Below are 25,056 nucleotides of genomic sequence, written 5' to 3'. Positions count from 1 at the left end.
ATTTGCAAATTCAACACTGAGCAGGGCGATGGATAGGAACACATAGTGAACACTAAACATAATCACTTTCACATTTGATTTTGTTTTCATACTGTCAGAACCAAGCTATGGATTCTGCAGTGAAGAAATGCTCATGATTAAATCATTTTCAAACTGCACTGACTTCATAATTATGATCAGAAAATCAAGCAATTGTATGATGAATTAAGGGCAAGTCAATGAATAATTTAAAAACAGGAAATGGTGGAAAACCTCAACAAGTCTGGCAACATCTGTGGAGAGGGAAACAGAGTGAATGTTCCGAGACAAGCATGACTCTTCAGAACTCAATATGTTATTCATTGGTCATTTACAATACTGTCTAAATCCAATTTTTGACATCCCATCGTTTCTAGAGCCAACTCAGTATCTAGTTCTCTGACTATGAGATTCATCCTCCCTTCTTCCCCAATCTTTTCTGCTGCTTTGGTGTCTTTCTCACTATTATAACCTCAAATGCAAGAGGAGAGTTGTAAAAAGAAACTAAGCTGTTGAATGGTTCACTTTTACATGCATATTGCAGTCTGGAGCTATGATAGTGATCCAACATTCTTTCCATCACATGGCTGACCAAAAATCTCTCCCATTCCTACCACTTGCCATTGGCATGTGTTGGAAGGATTTACAGGTTGAAACTCAACCTGTTTGGCCACATTATGAACACACCTTCCTTGGCCATCAGGTTCTGGGGTAGGACTGGAATCTGGAGCTTCTGGCTCAGAGGCAGGGACACTACCACTGCACCTCAAGACCGCCAAACATCAACTCCTCAATAATGACTGTACAAACCCACAGCTTAATGCAGCCACTCAAGCGGAGGTACCAGGGGAATACTCCAGAAAGGAGGGACGGTAGGGAGAAAATTGGGAATAAAAATAGGCCAGAGAAAATAGCATTGAGACATAACTGTCGTGACACTGGGCTTGTAATACCATCAAAAGATACGCGTAAAATCTTCTGAAAAACTGAAGCTTAAATTCTTTATTGCAAAATATATTACGACAGTTTTATTATACAACATATTGCAGCCAGTATAGGTGTCAATAATTGTTAAGGTGCACAAGGAGTTACCCAATAGGCAGGATCATGGTCAGAGCATGATGGTTGCAGTACCCATCTGGTTGCTGATGTGGCCAGAAACCATTCATGGGACATCGGCTTCTTGTTCCTCATCTGTCACCTGGCAATAAAATATGCAGGAATTAAAAACATTGTTCCTTTGTCATTTAAAATTGAGGTTTTTATTTTTGTTTGGGGAAAGATTCTACAATCAGCCTTTGTTTAGGCTGAAACAGGCTTGGGTTGGAAATGGAATACCTCCACTGAAACACAAGTTCCACTCAAGTATATGTGTAATCCCCTGCATTCAAGAAAGAAGTTGTAGCTCTGCTAAAAGATCTTGAAGCTGAAATATTAACTAGGTTTCTTTCTTTGCAGATGTTGCCTGACCTGCAGAGTGTTTTCCAGCATTTTCTATTTTTACTTGTAAATATAGCGCTCTCATGAATCCCTCAATCAAACCAATAATCTGGTCATTATCACAGCACTGCTTATGGGAGCTTGCTGTGCGCAAATTGGCTGCTGCATTTCCAACACAACAGTGACTACACTTCAAAAGCATTCCTTTGGCTCTGATACACTTTGGGGCATCCTGTGGTCCTGAAAGGCGCTACATAAATCCAAGTCTTTCTTTCCTTTAGCTCTTTTCACAGCCTCAGGGCATACCAAAGATCTTCACAACAGCCAAGAAAGTAATCTTGAGTGTTGCCATTGTTGCAAATGTTGGGAAATAGGGAGGCTCATTTACGCACAGAAAGGTCCAACAGCAACAACATAAGCCACCAGTTTACCAGCTTTGGGGCCATTGGTTGAGGGATAAATGATGGCCAGCACACTGGGGATAACTTCCTGCTCTTCTTCAAATTGTACCATGGGATCCTTGACATCCTCTAGGGTCCAGGTCTCAACTGAAGGGCACCACCTGCAACAGAACAGCACTCCCTCAGCACTGGTTCAGTGCTGGGTCCCTTGCTGTTTGTAGTGTATAATCATGATCTTGACATAAATGTAGGAGGTATGATCAGGAAGTTGGCAGATTACATGAAAATTGGTGGTGTGGTAAATAGTGAGGAGGAAAGCCTTAGACTACAGGATGATATAGACAAACTGGTCAGATGGGCAGAAAAGTGGTGAATGGAATTTAATCCTGAAAAGTGTGAGGTGATGCATGAGAGGACTAACAAGGCAAGGGAGCACACGGTGAATGGTAGGATTCTAGAAAGTACAGAGTATCAGAGTGACCTTGGTATGCATGTCCATAGATCCTTGAAGGCAGCAGGACAGGCAGATAAGGTGGTTAAGAAGGCATATGGGATACTTGCCTTTATTTGTTGAGGCACTGAATACAAGAGCAGGGAAGTTATCATGGAGCTGTATAAAATGTTAGTTAGGCCACATCTGGAGTACTTTCTGTAGTTCTGGTCACCACACTACAGGAAGGATGTGATTGCACCGGGGAGGGTGCAGAAGAGATTCACCAGGGTGTTGCCTGGGCTGGAGCATTTCAGCTATGAAGAGAGATTAGATAGGCTGGGGTTGTTTTCCTTACAGCAGAGAAGGCTGAAGGGGGATCTGAGTGAGGTATTTAAGATTATGAGGGGCATAGGAAGAAACTTTTCCCCTTAGCAGAGGGGTCAATAACCAGGGGACATAGGTTTAAGGTAAAGGGCAGGAGATTTAACGGGAAGTGGAGGAAAAATTTTTTCACCCAGAATTGGGGGGGAGGTGGGGGGTGGGTGCGGTATCTGGAACTCACTGCCTGAAAGATTGATAGAGGCGGGAACCCTCACAACATTTAGCTGAACATTTGAAACACCATAGCATACAAGGTTATAGGCCAAGTGTGGAAAATGGGATAAGAGTAGATAGGGGCTTGATGGCCGGCATAGACTGGTTGGGCCAAAGGGTCTCTTTCTGTGCTGTAAACTCTACGACACACACTGCACCAGAGAGTCAGGCTAGATGATGCGCTTAAATTTATGGAGTTGATCTTGAACCTGAGCTTCAGACTCAAAGGAGAAAAGCTATTCAATGAACCAAGCTTAACACCCACGACTGTGGTTTCCTGACATTGCCTGAAATCCTAAGTCAACAAGTTGATCATCAGCAATTTGATTTCCAAACCAAACTCCGAGCCCTAGTGCTCAACCCAACCCAAAGAAGGTCAGGAAGAAACTTACAAAATTACTTTGGGCATTGCTCTGGCATCTGCTAAAAATTTTGCTTGGGGTAATACCTGAATTTTTTCCTTGATGATTAAATAAGCCAGTGGTTGGACCTCAAAGGAAATAAATGTTGCAAATATGGAAAGATGTAATAAGGTGCTATATAAATCTGAGTTATTCCTTTTTCTTATGCAAGCCTCTCTTTATCGGAGGTCCATTCATACCGCCCATTCGCCCATTTCCCTTATGTTAAAGCTGCTAAAAATGACAAGCCCAAAATAACTCGAAAGCTTCCCATTGATGAACCAACTCTGAATAGTTTGAGGAGATCTACTGATAATTTACTCTCCCTTTCAGTTGGAGACACTACTGACACACCAAGAGAAGGTCTCGCTCATGTCCCAGTGATAGAGACTACAGATGCTGTGAGGTTCTTTCCCTTGGCTGGAAAGTCTATAACCAGAGGGTCACAGTATCAGGTATTTTGGACTGAGATGAGAAGAAATGTCTTCACTCAGAGGGTTGTGAATTTTGTTATTCTTTAGCCCAGAGGGCTGTGGATGCTCAGTCGGTGAGTATATTTAAGACTGAGATTGATAGATCTTCGGATACTGAGAGAACCAAGGTTTATCGCGACAGCGTAGCCCCAAGTGGAGCTGAGGTAGATGATCAGCCATCATATTTTAAACGATGGAGAGGCTCGAGGGGCTACGTGGTCTTTTTCTGCTCCTATATCTCATGTTCTTAGGTTAACACTTTCACCACAGACAGGTTGTTTTTCAGAAATCTACATGTTAATTCACAAGCTGCCCAAACACCATTGAGGAGTGCCTCTGGTTCACACCCAGGGTACAGGCACTTCTTTCACTGCTATTACCTGTACAACGCCTTCCACCTCTGGGATGTAGAACTGCAGCATGTTTTGAATTCCACTCTTCAAAGTGACGATAGAGCTGGGGCAGCTCGTGCATGAACCCTGCAGCATCAATTTCACAATCCCATCTTCAAACCCTTTGTAGATCACATCACCTCCGTCCTCTTGCACTGTGGGCCTGCCAGTTAAGGGGTATGGTTGGGTCAGAGGGGAGAGAAATCACAGTTAAGATGTCTCAGGTACAACTCAGGCTTCCATTGAGATTCAAACAAACACTGGACTGCACTTGGCATTTAGCCAGGTCTCCTTCAGCTAGAATTAGCCAAAAATTATTTGCTTAATTTTTTTTTTATGCAGGGGAAAGGCACTTCAGTCTCTGAACAGTGGGATGAGGGGGAAACAGGTCTCTGTGTATGGTTGCCACCTGCTGGTAATGCAGCACAGGAAGGTGATCAAAGCTGAACAGGAATAGACAGCAAATGACAAATTTCTTACAGCACAGAACCAGCAGGACAGGTTCAAGCCAGTATGTATGCTCCATGTGAGCCTCTTCCTATCCTTCTTTATCTAACCCCAACAACATGTCCTTCTATTCCTTTCTCCCATACGTATCTATCCAGCTTCCCCTTAAATGCATTCATCCTATTCACCTCAGCCACTCCCTGTGGGAGCGAATTCCACATTCTCACCACTCCCTAGTAAAGAAATTTCTCCTGAATTCCCGATTAGACTTACTGACAACTGTCTTTCTTGCTGGCCCCAAGTCTCGCCTACAACATCTCTCCGTCTGACTCTATCAAGCCCGTTTCATAATCGTGAAGACCTCCATCAGGTCACCCCTAAGTGGATAGTCCCGACACATTCTGATGTTCACGCCAAGTTATTCAATCATTGTCCACTATTCCAATGCCACTTTCAGGAGAGTGGCATTAGTATTCCAGATTCTTGGTGCCACTCTTTATATTGTTGAATGCTGTTGTGATGATGTGAACCATTGCTGCTAATTAAGCAAGGTGAGCAGGCACCTTGAAATATGATATTTCAACCCTTCCTGGGATTCACCTAGTTCTGTCGAAGGGTCATGAGGACTCAAAACGTCAACTCTTTTCTTCTCCGCCGATGCTGCCAGACCTGCTGAGTTTTTCCAGGTAATTCTGTTTTTGTTTTGGATTTCCAGCATCCGCAGTTTTTTGTTTTTATAAAGGCCACCTGATGTAGGCAGCGCTGGAACTTTAACGAGTTGGGTGGCAGATCTTATCTTTTGATCACAATTACACTCCAGGACAAAAGATATAACTTAATAAAAGCAACGGTCGGAACATAATAACAGGATACAGACCAGGATATAACCCATATGTTTGCGTATGTGTGTCTGTGACTTCATAACATGGTCAAAAAAACAAAGTTAAACTCAACAAGAAGTAGGACAATGAACGCTTGTTTTTAAAAGTGGAGTAAAAGGAGAGAAAACTTTGCTCAGTTTGGAACGACTGCTGCCCTCGAAGGTGGGCGACCAGAAATGGCTGGGACAGCAAATCACTCAGAATTCCCAGCAAGTGTGGAAATTTCAAGTCAAAGGACTGTGTAAGCAGTCCTTAGGTGAATGTTTTGAAACATTCATAACTTCAGAAGACTTGCACTTAGATGGTGCATTTCATGATTTCAAGGCATCCCAAAGTGCTTTGCAGAAGCACTGTTGTAACGTTGGAAAAGTGGCAGCCAGTTTCTGACACAGAGATCCCACGAACAGAACGTGTCATAATGACTAAATTATCTACTTTCGTTACTGGGGAGAATCAATATTGGCCAAGACACCTGGGAGAACTCCCTGTTTATTTTCATGAAAACATGATTAAATGGATAAGGACCACCCCAACCAAGAACATTGTCCATTGAAGACACCTTCTGACATACTGGGTGCATTTTTGATCCAAGTCCAGAAATAGCTGAGGAAAAGGGATATACTCCATTTGGTTTGGTGAATGTGAACACCGGTAAATAAGATTATTTTTCGATGAAGAATGCATATTTCACTCTTTGAGTGACCCCAAGAGCTGTAGGATTGTGACCTGCAGTTTATATCAACTCCGCACAGCAAAAACAACACGGAAACAAACCTTTGCCATGAAAATGGTAAAGTAACCCACTCCTCACAGTATGCAATAACACATCTCTGCTCACCCAGACTCACTTGCAGGCCAGGAATTTGCTTAAATTTTCACTCTGTAGTAAAATGGCTCTTGATCAATTATTAACATCAAGACTGATGCATGAACAATTGGGGGTAGGAGACCCCCAAAATAGGAGTAATTCATCACAGCTCGCCCAGTATAGCATCTGAAGGAGAAAACCATTTGCTTCTAGTAGCAGTTAAGAAAGCCACCACTTTGCATCATCTGAGGGTAATATTTAGTATTAAAAGGCTCTTGCTATGGGAATTAAGAATATATACTGTGATTTACTCCTTCATTAATATTTCAAGTGCTCCACTGCTACTCACCGAATTCTGGTGTCCAACAACTCCTTGATTATGGCGACAACTTCATCATCTTCTTCCGAAGGAGCTAAAAGCAGCAGGGGTGAAAGAACTTCAGTGTGAGGCCAATCCGTGATCAGGAATACACATAATTCATTATTCAATAGGTCGTGTTCTTATCTTGTGGATCAATTACTCGTTTTTAAAATTAGAATTAGAAATCGTTACTAAGCATCATTTGAACCAGGAGACATGAAACTAACTTGCTCCTAGACCTCAGTCACTGCCTCTCTGATTGCCAAGAGGACCTGGGCATGATGACAAGGTCAGTCAGAACTTGCAAAAAAAGGACCAAGATGCAGCTTGGCTGGTGCTATGAAGGGTCCTCCCCATCAGATCCTCCCTGCACGCCTGGAGTCTCACCCCATCCACATGTTGCCCTTGAGGTGACTGCGAAGGGGAAGAGAAGGAAGATATTCCTTCTGGAATATGCCTTTGCAAAGCAGGTCTGGACACAGATGCAGTAGTTTTGCAACTCACCAAGGCTCCTTCGACAGCACCTTCCAACCCCGTGACCACTACCAACCAGAAGGACAAGGCAGCAGACGTATGGGAACACCACCACTTGCAAGTTCACCTTCAAGCCACGCACCATCCTGACTTGGAAATATATCACCATTCCTTCACTGTCGCCGGATCAAAATCATTGAACTCCCTCCCTAACAGCACTATGGGTGTACCTACACCACATTGACTGCAGCGGTTCAAGAAGGCAGCTCACCACCATCTTCTCAAGGGCAATTAGGGTGGGCACTAAATGCTGGCTTAGCCAGGGATGCCCACATCCCATGAACAAAGAAAATTTTCTTGAGGTTTATCCCGAGCAGCTCTGTGATGCAGGACTCTGTGCTGTACAGGCTGTTCCCATGGACACACTGAGATAAACATCAACTGCTGCTGCAGGACCATCAACTCAGTGAAAGATGGTCTGACTGAAATGTGGTGGTCTTCCAGTGCAAAGGGCTGTCTATAACCAAGTGTTGTAGACTGGCAAATTCCAAGGTTCGGCACATCGTGCTGAGGGACGCGCTAAAACTTGGCACAGCTGCCGCAAAGGCTCAATGGGGAAAGGCCACTGTCTAAGACCCTCATGCTAGAGTACACCGAGGGCTGTAAAACCCCTCGGGTGGAATGCAGCAAAGAATGTTTGATATGAAATTTAGAAGTACACTGTAAATATAACCTGTAATGGCAAGTGTAATGAAACACCTCATGTACTGTATTGAAAGAACCCAAGCTACATTGTCATAGAGTCATAGAGGTCTACTGCACAGAAAAAGGCCCTTTGGCCCATCAAGTCTGCACCAGTCAAACAAGTACCTAACTATTCTAATCCCATTTTGCAGCACCAGGCCCATAGCCTTGTATGCCATGGCATTGCAACTGCACATCCAAAGACTTCTTTAATGTTATGGGGGTATCTGCTTCTCCCACCCTTTCAGGCAGTGAGTTCCAGATTCCCACCACCCTCTGGATGAAAAAAATTCTTCCTCACATCCCCTCTAAACCTCCTGCCCCTTATCTTAAAACATGCCCCCTAGTTATTGATCCCTTCACTAAGGGGAAAAATTCCTTCCTGTCTACCCTATCTACACCTCGTAATTTTATACACCTCAATCATGTCCCCCCTCAATCTCCTTTGCCCCAGGGAAAATAACCCCAGTCTATTCAATCTCTCCTCATAACTAAAACTCTCCAACCCAGGAACATCCTGGTAAACTTCCTCTGCACTCTCTCCAGTGCAATCACATCCTTCCTATAATGTGGATTCCAGAACTGCACACAATACTCTAGCTGTGGCCTAACTAGTGTGTTATACAGTTCCAGCATAACCTCCCTGCTCTTTTATCCTATGCCTTGGCTAATAAAGGCAAATATCCCATAGGCCTTCTTAACCACCTTATATACCTGCCCCGCTACCTTAAGGGCCGGTGGACTTGCACACCAAGATCCTTCTGATCCTCGGTACATCCCAGGGTCCTACCATTCATCGTGCATTCCCGTGCCTTGTTTGTCCTGCCGAAGTGCATCACCTCACACTTTTCAGGGTTAAATTCCATCTTATCTGCCCATTTGACCATCCCATCTGTATCTTCCTGTAGCCCAAGACACTCAACCTCACTGTTAACCACCCAGCCAACCTTTGCGTAATCTGCAAACTTACTAATCCTACCCCCACATAGTCATCTATGTCGTTTATATAAATGACGAATAATAGGGGGACCCAGCACAGATCCCTGTGGTACGCCACTGGGACACTGGCTTCCAGTCACTAAAGCAGCCTTCTGTCATCACCCTCTGTCTCCTACAACTAAGCCAATTTCGAATCCACCTTATCAAATTACCCTGTATCCCATGTGCATTTGCCTTCTTTATAAGTCTCCCATGTGGGACCTTGTCAAAGACTTTGCTGAAATCCATATAAAGTACATCAGCTACACCACCCTCATCTACACACCTGGTCACCTCCTCAAAAAATTCAATCAAATTTGTTAGGCATGACCTCCCTCTGACAAAGCCATGCCGACTATCCCTGATCAAACCTTGCCTCTCCAAGTGGAGATAGATTCTCTCCTTCAGAATTTTCTCCAATAGTTTCCCTACCACTGATGTGAGACTCACTGGTCTGTAGTTCCCTGTACTTAATGTAATCACAAATTTGAACTGTTATGCAATATACTTTTCCAAATTGTATGAATAAAGAATATTTTTGTCATCTCTCAGATGTCAAGTTCCTGATTAGTTGGTCAGGGAACACATGCTTTCTCTAAAGGAATCATGGATGACAACTTTCACTGTAAGACCTTCGTCATGCTCAGTTCAAGCATGAGGATACTGGGTATTATAGTCTGTAAGATCATATTTTGTGAAAATGGCCACTAAACCTGTTAACATGGTTCAACTTAACATGTGACTACGGGCATTTAAACTGTAGAGAGCACTTGATTCTGTGGCCAATATTTAGTTAAACATGGACCTGAATAAAGGTATTTCACAGGCACCTGTGAAGTTTAAACAGTTTGTTGTGTAAGGATGAGCCAGAGTTTGAGGAATATGAAAATCTCAAGACTGCTGGTCTCTGAGCGCTATGTTAAACAATGGAGGCTATTCTGAGTTCAAGCTGAGACAGAGATAAGAGTGAATGACCAATTGTCAACTGCTATGGTATCATGGTGGTCTCAACACAAGAAATGTTAACCCTGCAGTCATGTGACTAAAACTAACTTTCAGGGCCTGTAGTTTAAAGTATCCTGAACAAAACAAATCCAAAAGAGAAACATCTGAAACAGCTGAAAACTTTTCATGCAGCCAAAGTACTGTACTTGTTCCAGCTTCTTTGGCTAGCTGAGAACCAATCTCCTGGCTATTCATATACAAGAGGCTTCACAGCTTCATTAAAATCCTTTGCTTGTTCACGGCCTTCATTCCAACTAAATTATCAACTCAACTAAGATGACACCAGGCCTGCAATGACATAAAGACTGAATTATAAATTCCATTTTTATAATTACGGCTTTAACTTCACCTGTATCTAAGCTTTGCATGTGTGATAGTGCGAGTGAGATGAGTGACTGAGCCACTGCATTTAAAACATCCGAGGCAGGTATGTGGTAAGAAGTAACCTTCCTTATTTTTAAAATCACCCATAAACTTGCTGCTGGAATTTATTTTATATGAGGAGAAATCACTCTGAGGGGAACGAAATACCGACACCTTCCACATAAATATCCTGATTATGGATTGGAAGGGACCATACAAATCCTGTTCGCAACACTGTACTCAGTAGCGGAATGTGTATTATGTAATTGGAGTTTGCTTTCACCATAAGAAACAGCTCAATTTATACCTGTATGAATGTCATTACTGAAACCATGGCACAGCAATGTATAGCTACCTTGCCAGCAGTTGAGAAATGTTAACACTTCAAATGATGTCCAATCTAGTTCGAAATTCTGGGGGCTCCATGCCTGTCTGACACCTGCCTAAAAAACAAACTCGATTCTCATCAGTCCTAAATCTGGTAACTTGCCATGATACTCTACTGGAAGCAACTCTGGAACTAAATCTCCTTCACACCAGACATTTTAATCCTCTATCCTCAAAATCCTGAGATTGGGCAACGTAATCACTTCATCCCCATTTGCCTCAATTTGCTTCCAACTTTCCCATCTTTGTGGTGCCTGTTTGATGGGTTTTGGTATCGGACATTGAAAAGAAATTCCCTCTCAATGTCTCGGCGAATCTCACATTCACGGCCCAGTGACCTTCTGATTTATGTGGTTGTGACCCCTTGCATTGTGCACAAGAATCCACCAACATCCTTCTCTGTACCTTCTCCAGTGCCTATTGATCTTTTTAATAATCAGGAAAGCATAGTGTACGCTTCTTCAAATACAATTTAACCAAGGTTCAATACAAGTTTAACCTAACTTCTCCACTATTTATTTGTAGAGCATTAGAATTGAACCTCTTGTGCCTGGTTTGCATTTTTGTTATGGCCTTATTATCCTCTTGTCGCTACATGTGGTGATTTGTGTAGCTGCATCCCCCAAATTCCTCTGCTCTTCTATCCTTTTTAAACTCTGATTTCCCAAGCAGTAAAGTGATTTCCTTGTTCTTCCTGCCAAAACTCAACTTCCCACACTTAACTCCATTTCAAATTCACTTGCCACTGCACTAGGTGTTGCTGCTCCTACCAGTCCTCCTTTCACACCTTCCCTATCTCACCTTATCGCTTAACTCCATTCCAATTCACTTGCCACTACACTAGATTCAGATTTGGACCCAGCAGTGGGGGGCATCATTTTTGAAGAAGGGCTAAAAACTGAAAGGCAATCTCGAGCTTTCCTCTGTATGTCCTGCATTCTGATGCAGACTGGTATAAATGTCAGACCAAGCTCCAGTTGCATTCAGTTAACTCAGACAACCTTCTTCAAGCCAAGGTAACTGCCAAGGGTTCATTATTTAGCCTTAGCCACAGTCCAAACACGCCCCATTCCAAATTCTCATTTCAGACAAAGTAAGGAATGCAGTTCGGAAATAAAGTCCTCAAAATCTCAACTTGGGGCAGCAGTGGTGGTGCTGGATTGGGGCCCAGGATAGGGAGTATAAAATGGCCAAACTCTGTGCTCTGGCTCTATCCAGTGAGCCTTGGGAATTGAGGGAGGACAGAATTGGGTTTGGATGGAATGTCTTCCCATCCTCACAGTCAATAATTTCATTGGACCTTTCCGTCTCAATTTATGGACGTTGGCCGTTGGGTCAGCCGTCCAAGGAACCATATCCAAGCAGGTATTTGTGCTATCAGTGAGAAGGGAGGGGACAGGAAGAGGAAAATTAGATGATGCTTTTGGTATCAAGAGAGTGAGAATATGGAACTCGCTACCACAAGGAGTGGCTGGGGTGAACAGTATGGATGCACTTAAGGGGAAATGAGATCAAGGAATAAGTGAGAAGGGAATGGAAAGCTATGTTGATAGAGTGAGTTAAGGAAGGGGCGGAAGAAAGAAGTGTGGAGCATCAACATGTCCACGGGCTCAAAAGCCTATTTCTGTGCACCGAATGCTATGCAATCCGAGATAACAGACAGTGTCGTCAGAGACCGAGCCCTGGTTGAGATTTGCGGGGCACAGTTACATGCTGAATCTTGTGTCACATTAACGCATTCCATCTCTTTAAGCACCAACTTCCTGCAACTGTCTGTAACAGTCACACAGTCTGCAGCATCTTCCAAACAATTGAAGCGTCAGGAAGCAGAATTGGATACAAAAACAGAATTACCTGGAAAAACTCAGCAGGTCTGGCAGCATCGGCGGAGAAGAAAAGAGTTGACGTTTCGAGTCCTCATGACCCTTCGACCGAACTAGGATTGGATGCCTGTTTAAGTGCTGCGCTTGCTTTCCGTGGGTGGTCATTTCTAATGGATGGCGACAACCTCTTAACTTGAAGCACAGGAACAGGAGGCCATTCAGCCTCTCAAACCTGTTCCACCATTTAATGAAACCATGGCTGATCAGTGATCTCACTCCATCTACCCGCCATTGCCCTGCACCCCCTAACCTGTGGCCAACAAAAGTCTAGCAATCTCAGACTTAAAATTGATCCAGCATCAGGTGCCATTTGTGGAAGAGAATTTCCAGCTTCTTCCAGCATTTGTGCAAGAAGCAGAAGTAGGCCACTCAGCCCCTCGAGCTCGTTCCGCAATTCAAAAGGATCTTGGTTGATCTGAATGTAATCTTAACTCCACATTCCTGACTACCCCCGATAACGTTTCACCCTATTGATCATCAAGAATCTATCTAGCGCTGCCTTAAAAATATTCAAAAACTCTGCTTCCACCACCTTTTGAGGATGAGAGTTCCAAAGACTCATGACTCTATAAGAGGAAAAATTTGTCCTCATCTCTGTCTTAAGTTGGTGACCCCTTATTTTTAAACAGTGACCCCTGGCTCTAGATTCTCCCACAAGAGGAAACATCCTCTCCACGTCCACCTTGTCAAGACCTCCCAGGATCTTATATGTTTCACTCAAGTCAGCTCTTATTCTTCTAAACTCCAGCGGATACAAGCCTAGCCTGCCCAACCTTTCCTCATAAGACAACCCACCCATTCCAGATATTAAAAACAAAAACAGAATTACCTGGAAAAACTCAGCAGGTCTGGCAGCATCGGCGGAGAAGAAAAGAGTTGACGTTTCAAGTCCTCATGACCCTTCAACAGAACTGATTGAATATTAGAAGAGGGGTGAAATAAATGCTGGTTTAAGGTCAGGGGGTGGGGGGGTGGGGGTGGGGGAGAGAAGTGGGGGAGGTGTGGTGCGGTTGTAGGGACAAGCAAGCAGTGATAGGAGCAGATAATCAAAAGATGTCACAGACAAAGGAACAAAGAAGTGTTGAAGGTGGTGATATTATCTAAACGAATGTGCTAATTAAGAATGGATGGCAGGGCACTCAAGGTACACTCTAGTGGGGGTGGGGTGGAAAGACTAGCAGGGCATACAAGGTTTAAAAATAGTGGAAATAGATAGGAAAAGAAAAATCTATATAAATTATTGGAAAAAACAAAAGGAAGGGGGAAGAAACGGAAAGGGGGTGGGGATGGAGGAGGGAATTCACGATCTAAAGTTGTTGAATTCAATATTCAGTCCGGAAGACTGTAAAGTGCCTAGTCGGAAGATGAGGTGCTGTTCCTCCAGTTTGTGTTGGGCTTCACTGGAACATTGCAGCAAGCCAAGGACAGACATGTGGGCAAGAGACCAGGTTGGAGTGTTAAAATGGCAAGCGACAGGGAGGTTTGGGTCTTTCTTGCGGACAGACCACAGGTGTTCTGCAAAGCGGTCACCCAGTTTACGTTTGGTCTCTCCAGTGTAGAGGAGACCACATTGGGAGCAACGAATGCAGTAGACTAAGTTGGGGGAAATGCAAGTGAAATGCTGCTTCACTTGAAAGGAGTGTTTGGGCCCTTGGACGGTGAGGAGAAAGGAAGTGAAGGGGTAGGTGTTGCATCTTTTGCGTGGGCAGGGGGAGGTGCCATAGGTAGGGATTGAGGAGTAGGGGGTGATGGAGGAGTGGACCAGGGTGTCCTGGAGGGAATGATCCCTACAGAATGCCGCGGCGGGGTGAAGGGAAGATGTGTTTGGTGGTGGCATCATGTTGGAGTTGGCGGAAATAGTGGAGGATGATCCTTTGAATGCAGAGGCTGGTGGGGTGACAAGTGAGGACAAGGGGGACCCTACCATGTTTCTGGGAGGGAGGAGAAGGCATGAGGGCGGATGCGCGGGAGATGGGCCGGACACAGTTGAGGGCCCTGTCAACGACCGTGGGTGGTAAACCTCGGTTAAGGAAGAAGGAGGACATGTCAGAGGAACTGTTTTTGAAGGTAGCATCATCAGAACAGATGCGACGGAGGCGAAGGAACTGAGAGAATGGGATGGAGTCCTCACAGGAAGTGGGGTGTGAGGAGCTGTAGTCGAGGTAGCTGTGGGAGTCGGTAGGCTTGTAATGGATATTGGTGGACAGTCTATCACCAGAAATTGAGACAGAGAGGTCAAGGAAGGGAAGGGAAGTGTCAGAGATGCACCATGTGAAAATGATGGAGGGGTGGAGATTGGAAGCAAAATTAATAAATTTTTCCAAGTCCCGACGAGAGCATGAAGCAGCACTGAAGTAATCATCAATTTCCCAGAGAAAGAGTTGTGGGAGGGGGCCGGAGTAGGACTGGAACAAAGAATGTTCCACATACCCCATAAAGAGACAGGCAAAGCTGGGGCCCATGCGGGTACCCATAGCCACACCTTTTATTTGGAGGAAGTGAGAGGAGTTAAAGGAGAAATTGTTCAGTGTGAGAACAAGTTCAGCCAGACGGAGGAGAGTAGTGGTGGATGGGGATTGTTCGGGCCTCTGTTCGAGGAAGAAGCTAAGGGCCCTCAGACCATTCTGGTGGGGGATGGAGGTGTAGAGCGATTGAACGTCCATGGTGAAGAGGAAGCGGTTGGGGCCAGGGAACTGGAAACTGTTGATGTGACGTAAGGTGTCAGAGGAATCACGAATGTAGCTGGGAAGGAACTGGACAAGGGGAGAGAGAAGGGAGTCAAGATAACGAGAAATGAGTTCCATGGGGCAGGAACAGGCTGACATGATCGGTCTACTGGGACAGTTATGTTTGTGGATTTTGGGTAGGGAGTAGAAGTGGGCCGTCCGAGGTTTGGCGACTATCAGGTTGGAAGCTGTGGGAGGAAGATCTCCAGAGGAGATGAGGTCAGTGACAGTCCTGGAAACAATGGCTTGATGTTCAGTGGTGGGGTCATGTTCCAGGGAGAGGTAGGAGGAAGTGACTGCGAGTTGACGCTCAGCCTCTGCGAGGTAGAGGTCAGTGCGCCAGACAACAACAGCACCACCCTTGTCAGCGGATTTGATGACAATGTTGGGGTTGGACCTGAGAGAACGGAGTGCAGTAAGTTCAGAGAGAGACAGATTATAATGGGTGAGAGGAGCAGAGAAATTGAGAAGACATTAGTCTGGCAAGCCTTCTCTGAACTGCTTCCAACGCATTTACATCCTTCCTTAAATAAGGAGACCAATACCGTACAAAGTACACCACATGTGGTCTCACTAACGCCCTATACAAGTGAAGCATAAACCCTCTACTTTTGTATTCAATTCAAATTAAATTGCGTTCAAACGTTTCCTCATTTCACTCCTGAAAGACCTGGCTCTGATTGTTAGACTATGCCCCATGTTGCCCGAGGCTCCCCAACCAGCAGAAATAATTTCTCTCTGTCTACCCTATATTCTGGGTTTACAGATCTCAATGATGGCCCCTCCATTAAGTAGCTTCTCCCAGATGCTTGTCAGTGCTGTGATGTAATGAGCTGATTGGAGGCGAACTGGTGAAAGGCTGTGGAAGGCAGTGTTCAAAACAAGGAGTGAAAAAACACCCTCCGAAAATTAAATTTAGTTTGCTTCAAAAACCCGTCAAAAAACAAATTGAAGTAATTGAAACATGGGACAAAAGTAGCTTGTTTCTTTTTATTTATCCTCTCATGGGATGTGGGTGTTGCTGGCAAGGCCAGCATTTATTGCCCCCCCCACCCCACCCGCCCCCAACCACCCATGTCTAAGGCCCCATGAACTGAGTGGTTTGCTCGGCCAGTTAAGAGTCAACCACATTGCTGTGGGTCTGGAGTCACATGTAGGCCAGACCGGGTAAGGATGGCAGATTTCCTTCCCTGAAGGACATGAGTGAAAAAGATGGGTTTTTAACAACAGTCAATGATAGTTTCATACTTACCATCACTGAAAGTAGCTTTTAATTCCAAATTTATTAATTGAATTAAAATTCCATCAGGTGCCTTGGTGGGATTTGAATTCATGTCTCCAGAGGATTGGCCTGGACCTCTGGGTTACTGGACCAGTGACATTGCCGCTATGCTACCATCTCCCTTGAAAGAAGATGATATACTTCTTCTGTTCCGATGGAACAAATTCCTTGGGACATTTTGATTTGGAAATGTGAAGCTGTGCTTTGGGAAGTGCAATTTGTTGCTATCACAGTCGGACAATCCTCCATGGGCTGGACGCCCTTGGAGCATCTTAGAACTTCTCATCTGTCTTTTTAAAGAGAAAAAAAATTAAATATTTCATGGAGACAGAAGGATTTCAGGAGCAGTGTTTAACTCGAGCTGAGGCAGTGCTCGAGGTGGATTATCTCAGAGTTCTGGGTTCGGGCAACGCGCAGGCTTGCCGAGGTGACAAGGCTTCACGGTTGATCAGCTCATGCACCCACCTGTATCAGAACGTGGAGCTTCATCCGTCAGTATTGGGAGGCCAGACGCAAAGAAATCCATAATGGTGGCGTACACGTCTGGCTTGAGCAGCTTCCACTCCACCTCATCATCTGCCTGGGAATATATAGAATAGAATCAGAGGAGGCCATTCCACCCATCGTGCCTGTGCCTGCTCTTTTAAAGAGCCATTTGCTCAGATCCAGACCCCTGGTTTTCCTCATAGCCCTGCAATTTTCTACCTTCAACTATTTGGCCAAATTCCTTTTGGAGCACAAGATCTGCTTCCAATATCCATTTAGATAACACATTTCAAACTTGCTGCAAAATATTATTTTCTCCTCATCTCACCTTTGGCTCTTTTGCCAATTATCGGAAATAGGCATATGTGTATCTCATGACCGAACTTCTATTATGGTGGTAAATGCTGAGTTATTCAAATCCCAGAAACCTGAAACAACTGCCATAACCAATTTTTGCAATTTATGTTTTGAGATGCAGGCTTTGAATTCAGTTATAATAAGACCACCGAATCTCAAGAGGTTTTTATAAAACTAAATTAAATATTTATTCATTAAAAGGTTTTAAGCACTTACATATGCCTACAAAGTACTGTGATAATAACTTATAAAAAATTAATATGATTCTCAGTTACACCTCTGTTAAGACAACAGTAAAACACCTACATTTAAACAGACCCCTGGCAAAGCACACTCTGGACAGTCAAATTCAAAATGAGTTTTTTCAGCTCTGGGTCCTTGCAGACAGTGACTTGAGGCTTACAGGCTGGAGGCTTTCGATCTTAGAATCCCTCCTCTTCTACCAACAGCCTTCTCTTCCTTTCTACATATTCTCCTCTTTGAATGCAAATTCTTATTGTATCACTAGGTTGTTTGAACTTCACCCCTTCTCACAATGAAACCCTTTCATAACACCAATTTTATTAGTAAACTTTGGAAAAAGTAAACACATTGTTTGAATTTTCTGGCTAGGTGTGATATTTCATCCATTCTTTTGAATGGCTTATTTAAAATGCAAATTTCCCCTTTTCGCTTCACCTTATAACTTCCCTATACCTAATGAACATTTCAAACCTACTTCTCTTTTATACATCAAAGCCTCTAGATCAGCTGGCTTTAATCCAATTAAGACACACACACATAGACACAGACACCAGTAGAACTCTATTTTAAAATAATTTCCAATAACATTATAGACATTATTATATCTTATTGACACTTACCTGATCTATGTTTGTATTACTGGAATGTTTCTACAGTGAGAGAGAAGTTGGAGGAAGGATTCCCTAATAAAGACCCTGTAATAGAATGTTACAACTCTGCTAAAAGCCCCAATTAATCTGGCAGATTCAGCTTTAAACTTACAGGAAATATAGGGCTTCTCTCACTGACTGGGACCTATGATTGTGAAGAGCGATCTAGCTAACGCACATTTCCCAGTCATGATCTTTCCCCTCCCTTTTATTCCATCTCTCTCATACCATTGTTCTGCTGATGTGGATTACTTTGCAGGTAACCCACTTCCAGGACTCGACTAGTTAGCCAAACACTGGTTGAGGTACAGCGGTGGTCCTGTGACTCATCCAGCTGCTGCTCCTCCATTGCACAGGAAGAAATTTGCTCTGCCTTCTCTGGTGGAACTGCTGGCAATGGCAACACTGCGATGCCAACTCCTAACGCACCAGGCACCAGTGCACCAGCAGAGACCATTTCAAAGCTGCCATATAGTCCAGTTCCCCTTCAATTAAGACATATGAAATTTGCTGTATGGGTTGAAAAAAGAAGAGCTATACAGTCACTTGGTGGTACAGAACTTGAACAATGCTGAGAAGAGAGATATGTCACCAAAGCTTTTCACCGTGCACTCATCTGGACAAATGCAAGAATGCCAAATTTCAAACAATTTATACTACAGTAGAAAAGGGTGAAGATCGGTTGGCAAGTTGATTCTGTCCTGGCTAGAAATCAGGGAGGATAATATAAATATATGACTACATCAACCTGGCTACTTCATAAAATTATTTAATTTTTAAAATGGTCTGAGGCTTTACCATGACTCATACCAGAGGAATTTCTAACCTGCAGAGACCAGCAGGGACCTTGTTACCTTTAAAGAGATGCTAACGCCCTCTGTGACTGCAGACAATCAAATTCCAAAGCAATGCACCAGCACTCTTTACATCTCAAAGACAGAGCTCCAGCCAATGGAGCCATCTGCAAGAACAAAAGGGACCCTGACTCCTCTATTAAACACCTCAAGATTCCAGACTTGGGAAAATACATCCTTTGACCAAGACCCAGGGGAAGGATGGGAGGTGTGTCACATGACACCCCCCCCCCCCCCAACCAAAATGCTATAACCTATAATATTGCCGTGTGGAACTGAACCCAGGCAGTCTACCATTTTACCATCTAACAGGTAGCAGCAGAAAGAGCTCTGTCTGGGTTAAGTGCCTGGCCCTCACCTACACTGTGAATTACTGGAATATTGGGACTCCTGTATTGGTGGCATTTCTACGTATCTTCTCCCATCATGGAAGCCCTCATTTCTGGAAAGTTGGATCACCCTGAAACATTTTCAGCCTGCAAAACTCTAAAGGAATGTACCATTGGGCTTTTGATTCTGGACTCAAGTGAAACCATAACTCTTATTTTGATTGGACCGCTTTCTTTCCCTTATCCCTCTTTTATTGTACGAGTGCAAAAAGGGGTGGATGTTGCGAGAATTCCTTCCCCCATTTTGTGTGTGTGTAAAATAAACCAACCCTCTTATTATACCTTATCTCGAGTTTGCTGTGAGGTTATTAAAAGGATTGGATCACTCCAAACTTAAGGGTTGGGGAAACAATGCCACCACTTATGAAGGGGGAAATCAAAAATCAAAAACATCTTTGTTTACAGAAGGGTGGCGAGAGGAGAAATCAGGGCTGTTTAAATTAATCCCCCTTCTGTCCGTAAGAATTCTGATTGGTCGAGGTGTTAACATGGAGAAAGCAACAAGGAACTATAGACTCCCCAAGCTCCTGGGTAATTCAAAAATGATGCAAGGCTTGATCATGTTCCTTCTGTTTGTAGAGAACGGGTCCTGGAGTATGAATGTATGGCTTTTCTGGCAAGCATAAATGAGCCACATGACGAGCTTGAATCATTATCTTAAATCGGTTGTTAGTGTAATTATTAGCACACTCGGGATTGGATTGCCCAATTGTGGAACCACATCTAACAGGAGGCATTTTGTTCTGGGCTTTGCAAGCGCTTTCTGCTTGGTCTTGTGATCCTTTGAAATTTGGCATTCTTGCCTTTGTCCCGATGAATGCAAGACAGAAAGCTTCAACAACATGTCTCTCTTTCCAGCAATGTTCAAGTTGCAGCATCTTCCTGTACCATTCCCCACATTTGCTTTCACATTCATCGGGGATCATCCACCTCCAGCCAAATGACAGTGGAGCAGCACTGAGGCAGACCGGCTGTGAAGCACCTGCCCACTGCTTCACCAGAGAAATAAACCTGGCTTTCCAAGAACAGCAAAAGAATGAGGAGTTTATCAGCTGGCCTTTCAAACTGTGTCACAATATCTATAACTGTTGATTCTTTTTTGTTTTTTCTTCAATTCTTTCCTGGGAAGTGAGTGTCACTGGCCAGGCCAGCATTTGTTGCCCATCCCTAAGTGCCCTTGAACTGGGCGTTTTTCTGGACCATTTCAGAGGGCAGTTAAGAGTCAAGCACATTGCTGTGGGTCTGGAGCCACATGTACGCCAGGCTATGAAAGGGTGGCCGATTTCCTTCCCTGGAGGGCATTCTTGAACCAGATGAATTAATAGAACAATTAATGATAGCAGTCTCTTCCAGGGTTATTCAGTTAACTGAACTTCAATACCACCAGCTGCTGTGGTGGGATTTGAACCTGTGTCCCTAGAGCATTAGTTCAGGCCTCTGGATAACTCGTCCAGTAATGTGACCACCAAGCTCACTAATTCAGCCTGGACAAGTGTTGAAAAAGCTCCAGAGGTTAAAATACCAAGAGCAATTTTCTGAGCTGGGTCTTAATTCATTTCAACAGTGAGAGGCCTACTGGTTGACAAGTGCAGATTAAAATTCACAGCTGGAGGCATTTACAAGTGAGTAACGCCAATAGCATCGTGATAGAGAACACAACGAGGCCATTCAGCTCATCAAGCCTGTGCGAGCTCTTTGGCGGCGCTGTCCAATTCGTTCACCAGTCCCTGCTCTTTCACCCCATCGTCTAATCATTTATTTTCTCCTTCAATTATTTATCCAGTTCTCCTCTGAAAGCTACTATTGAACCTGCTTCCACCACCCTTCCAGGCAGTTCAATTCCAGATCACCACAACTCTGTGTAAAATAATAGCCTAGATTTTCCAGTGTCATAATAGTGGGAGGTGTGTGTTTGGAGTCCTCGGAATGGCTCTGCAGGAATTTCCCGGGAAGTTTGAATTTCCGATGGACAATTCCCCTGGATCCTCTGAAAAAGTCTCCCACTCTTGAGTTCTTCAGAGACTTCAGACAGTTACCTGAATATTTACCCAGGAAATGTTAGACAGAAAAATCCTTGTCTAACTCCTGGGTATCTATACAACTGATTCCCCCAGTCACTCACACCGTCCCCCGACTCCCCCCTCGACCCTCTGACTACCCTCCTTGAACCTCCCCCAACTCAACCTGACCAGCTCCCATCACCTGACTCCCACTACCACCTGCGCCAATCCCACCCCTGGCAATTCCTCCCTTGATCACCCGAATCCCCACTGACCCAGCCTCACTACCCTTATCCACCCTGCCCCCTTTCCCACTTAACTCACCCTCCCTATCCCTTGCCTCCCACTTAGCTTATCCATCAGAGTTCAGAAGAATGACAGGTGATCTTATTGAAACATGTAAGATCCTGAGAGGGCTTAACAGGGTGGATAACAAGGAGGCTTTGCCACTTGTGGGTGAGACTACAACGAGGGGACAGAATTTAAAAATAAGGGGTCTCCCATGTAAGACGGAGATAAGAAAAATGCTTTCCTTTCTGAGAGTTGTGAATCTTTTTCAACTCTCTTTCCCCAGAAAGCGGTTGGAGGCAGGGTCAATGAAGATTTTTAAGGCTGGGTTAGATAGATTCTTGACTAACAAGGGAGTCAAAGGTTATCTGGGGTAGGCGGAATGCAGAGTTGAGGCCACAATCAGATCAGCCATGATCTTCTTGAATGGTGCAGCAGGCACGAGGGGCTGAATGGCCTACTCCTGCTCTGAATTCCTATATTTGTCTGCTCACCTGCCTTACCCGTTTTCCTACTTACCTCACCCACCCAACCCCCTTACCCACCTACTTAACTTTCGGGAACCAAGATCTATTAAAACCAGGAGAGCGAGACAGGCTATTGACAGGGTAAAACAAGATCTTGCACTCTAGAGATACTCTTTTCCCCCACCCCTCTTCATTTCTTTCCTCCCCCCGACCCACATATCCCACTGGTTTAAGGTTATTTGAGAGGAAATATCAAGAGTGGCCGTAAGCAGCCCTGTTTCTGAATGATTTTAAGTGAGCTCTGATGCTGGTAAAACCTGAGAACTGCCTGTCACGAATAGGAGACGATGGTTAAAAATTCTCACCGGAGGCACACACCGAATCAGGCCGAGCAAGACAATTCAACAGCTTGAGAGATTACACGATTGGTGATGCTATTTTTAATAATCCATAATGTTTTAGGTTGGATTAATTAATTCCTCGGCTCAGATAATATCTGCGGATCGAATGGGATCTGAAGGGTCTATTGAGACTGGTAATGAGAAAGGAGCAATCTAATCTCAGGACGAGTGGTCATGAAAGAACAAAGGTGCAATTGACTTTCCAGTGAGGCACCAGAATAGGGGTTCTCACAGTAAGTGCATTTCATTTTGCACCTCCTGTTACAAGTTTATTCCGATGCTGTGGTATGGTTGGACAGCCCGTGTAGAAATACAAAAACTCTTTTACGCGAATAATCGCTATGTCAGCAATTTCCAAGAACAACTCTTTCTTTGATCAATATAGCCTTTCATAATCATCTGCTGGCTCCTTACTTTACAACCTTTCAGGCTTGAGGAATTTAATTATTTATTTCATGCAGGAAAGTAGAAATTCAATTAATGTTATCTGATATTTCTATGACTGCATGTTCAGTGTAACGCATTTGTCACTTTCCGCTATTTTTACTTCTTTGAGTTGGATTTGGTCGGGATTTTTTCCCACCGGTTCATGGACACACTGGGACAGTTAGCGTTACCGACCAGATTGTGGCAGCTAGCACAGTAAAAAAAAAAGGAGCTCAGATCCCCTTCGTTGACATCTCCGAGTTTTCTACGCTGAGTGAGTCTTGCAGGATCCTCCATCAGAAAATTGGTCAGAAAAAAAATCAGAAGGAGCGAAGTGGTCATCTTTTCGCCTGGTCAGCATCGGAAAGAGGGGTGCCAACCCTGACCAGAGGATTTGAGTCACGGTCACAACTGGTTCTTTTGCCAATTACCTTAAATCTGTGTCCTCTGGATGCCACCAGTGAAACAGTTTCTCCCTATTTACTCTGACAATTGAGACTTTGATTAATTTTAAGGCAGAGCTAGATCAATTCTTGATATGCAAGGGGGTGAAAGGTGATCAGGGAATGTGATGTTGAGGTCACAATCAGATCACCCATCATCTTATTGAATAGCGGAGTAGGCTCGAGGGGCCGAGTGGCCTACTCCTGCTCCTATGTTTGTATGCCAATGCCCTTCATGACTTTGAGCACCACTGTCAAACCTGCCCTTAACCCTGCGATTATAAAATGAGCTCCAAAAGGGCAGCAGCATGTTTCCTTCTTACCTTGGTGATGGTTATGAAGTCAGGCCCAAGGAAAACCCCTTTCACTCCGTCAATCCTGAACAGCTGCCTGCAGAGCAAAAAAAAAAACATTTAAAAGACAATGGCACTGTTGCTTCTGCCTATCAGAGAGCTGGGTGCTGGGTTGTCCTGTATTCTGCAACCTGTCCCCAGAACCTTCAAAGATCTCAATTCCACCACTTCTTGTCCATCTCCTCTCCCCTTTTCCTTCATCCTACCATTGGTGGCTTTGTTTCCAACCATCTGGGTCCTAAGCTCTGGGACTCCCTCCTAAACCTCTCCACCTCATTCATCACCAGTCAGGTGCTCCTGAAACCCGGCCCTTTCCTGTCCTGACGTCTCTGTTTGGATTGAAATACAATCACATACTAATAATCCTATCTGACTTGCCATAGTCATGTGACCTCTTCCACGAGACACTGACTGGAAACAGCCATGTTACTCTCAGTTCTAATCAGGGTACAATAAGCATTGTACTCTGAACTCGCAACAGTCTCCTTCTTTGGTTCTGTGTCAATTCTTGTCACATGATGCTCATGTACAGCACCTTCAGACATTGTACTATGTTAATAGTGCCATTTCAATGCAAGTTGCTGTTGTTATCTTTGGTGTACCTTTAAAATACAACCTCTTTAAATTCCCACACCCACAACCCGTAACAGTGTCACCGTCTCTCTCAAGACTATAAAGCAGCTTAGAGTGAGAAAAGAAATTCAGATCCATTCCTTCCAAAATTCTGACATCAATTCACCAGGCCAGGTAAGGACGGCAGGTTTCCTTCCCTAAAGGGCATGAGATGAGTTTTTACGACAATCGACAATGGTTTCGTGGTCATCAAAAGACTTTTAATTCGAGGTTTTTTTACAATTTCAGATTTCACCATCTGCCGCGGTGGGATTCGAATCCGGGTCCCCAGAGCATCACCCAGGGTCTCTGGGTTACCAGTCCAGCGACAATATTCTTTATTGACTTATCTTTAGTGGTTTGGTACAATGTAGTGGCTTGCTAGGCCATTTCCGAGGGCATTTAAGAGTCAGCCACATTGCTGTGTGTCTGGAATCACACGTATGCCAGACCAGGTAAGGGCGGCCAATCGACAATGGTTTCATCCTCATCATTAGACTTTTAATTCCAAATATTTACTGATTTGAACCTGGGCCACCCAGATCATTACCCTGGGTCTCTGGATTACTGGTCCAGTGACAAAACCACCATACCAC

At 44.2% G+C, this 25,056-nt stretch overlaps 1 protein-coding gene across 1 annotated transcript in view; it reads right to left on the bottom strand.

The window, feature by feature from the left end:
- Positions 1–1,005: 1,005 nt before the first annotated feature.
- LOC121289535 (NFU1 iron-sulfur cluster scaffold homolog, mitochondrial-like) overlaps positions 1,006–25,056 on the bottom strand; it is a 36,391-nt gene continuing 12,340 nt past the window's right edge. Inside the window, exons 4-8 of the mRNA XM_041209031.1 lie at positions 23,819–23,885; positions 16,957–17,071; positions 6,638–6,701; positions 4,141–4,315; positions 1,006–1,219 (exon numbers count right to left, since the gene is read on the bottom strand). Of these exons, the coding sequence (XP_041064965.1) occupies positions 1,184–1,219; positions 4,141–4,315; positions 6,638–6,701; positions 16,957–17,071; positions 23,819–23,885 (457 nt within the window). The 3' untranslated portion in view covers positions 1,006–1,183. The remainder of the gene's footprint in view (positions 1,220–4,140; positions 4,316–6,637; positions 6,702–16,956; positions 17,072–23,818; positions 23,886–25,056) is intronic.

Source organism: Carcharodon carcharias, chromosome 17, assembly GCF_017639515.1.
Source record: "Carcharodon carcharias isolate sCarCar2 chromosome 17, sCarCar2.pri, whole genome shotgun sequence".
Lineage (NCBI taxonomy): Eukaryota > Metazoa > Chordata > Chondrichthyes > Lamniformes > Lamnidae > Carcharodon > Carcharodon carcharias.
The sequence above is the reverse complement of the archived record's forward strand: the minus strand, read 5'-3'. Positions and strand labels throughout refer to the sequence as shown.